The sequence below is a fragment of the Eurypyga helias genome, unplaced genomic scaffold (genome assembly GCF_000690775.1).
Source record: "Eurypyga helias isolate BGI_N326 unplaced genomic scaffold, ASM69077v1 scaffold32560, whole genome shotgun sequence".
Lineage (NCBI taxonomy): Eukaryota > Metazoa > Chordata > Aves > Eurypygiformes > Eurypygidae > Eurypyga > Eurypyga helias.
The window spans coordinates 436-1544 of NW_010225573.1; the positions used below are offsets into that span (position 1 = coordinate 436).

The 1109-nt window shown below is 60.5% G+C and overlaps 1 protein-coding gene across 1 annotated transcript in view; it reads left to right on the top strand.

The window, feature by feature from the left end:
* KXD1 (KxDL motif containing 1) overlaps nt 1-932 on the top strand; it is a 1355-nt gene extending 423 nt beyond the window's left edge. The window contains exons 3-4 of the mRNA XM_010149913.1: nt 349-395; nt 611-932. Coding sequence (XP_010148215.1) covers nt 349-395; nt 611-843 — 280 coding nt within the window. The 3' untranslated portion in view covers nt 844-932. The remainder of the gene's footprint in view (nt 1-348; nt 396-610) is intronic.
* The last annotated feature ends 177 nt before the right edge of the window (nt 933-1109 follow it).

Here is a 1109-nt window from a genome sequence, read left to right on the forward strand (position 1 = left end):
GCAGGGGCGGTAAAGCGGGATGCGAGCAGGAGCTCGGGCCAGCCTTGGGAACGGTTGGTGAGGGGAAGACGTGCGGCCGGGGGACACACGGAGGCAGCGGGAGAGGAGCCGCTGCGGCCGGAGCTGTGGGATTCCCCGATTCTACCCCAGCTGGGGGTGGTCTGTGCTCCCTCGGGGCAGCGGGAGGGATGGTTGTGAAACACGGGACTCGGAAAAACACCCAGTGTGCTGAGGAGGGGTGATGGGAGCGCCTGGGGGGCCCCTGGGATGCCTTTACCTTGTCCCTAAACGGAGAGCTCGGGCTCCGCTAGCTTCCCTGGGAACTGAGCTCGCTCTCTCCTCCTGTAGGACGCTGAAAGGGAAGCTGGCGAAGCAGTACCCGGAGGCTTTCAGCAGTGAGTGATTCTTTCCGACGCGTGGGTTTTCCGTCGGTTTCCTTTCCTACTAATCTAAGTGGCATCGGTTTTGTATTGATTGTGGGTACAAACAGGCAAAGTTTGGAATTAGAGGAGGACATTGTCCTGCTGGGGTGTCTCTGGTGTTGCGCTGGCAGCGCCTCCTCTTTGTGCGGCCGCAGCAGCAAAGCTGACGCCTGCGCCTTCCCTTCCAGACATCCACGAATCTCCCATCCTAGAAGACGACGACGACTTCGACCCTGTCCCGAAAAGCACGACAACCACCATCGCTACCTCTGAGCAGAGCACGGAGTCCTGCGACACCAGCCCTGACATCATCTCTCCCACCATGAGTCAGGATTTTGAGGATTTATCCCAAGGCCAGTACGATTTACCGGCCGTGAACGGACAGAGTCTCACAGACGAAGACGCAGCTGACCTGGACTAGGCCCGAGGGTCCTGCGCCGCTGCCGCTCACCCGCGGAGAACTCTCTCTGCTGTATTTATATTTGCGCGGGGTTTTTTTTGGGGGAAGAGGGAAGCTAAGGCGGTGAGGAGCGATGGCCGAGTGGAGAAGGGTGCCCTTCTGCCTCTACGCGGCCCCGCAGTGTAAACCCCGCGACTCGCGTCGGGGCGAATGAGTAAAACGCGGGTTTGAAGCGCTCGTGTCCTTCCTCGTTTGTGCGGGCGGGAGAGCGGCCCGACCCCGTCTTC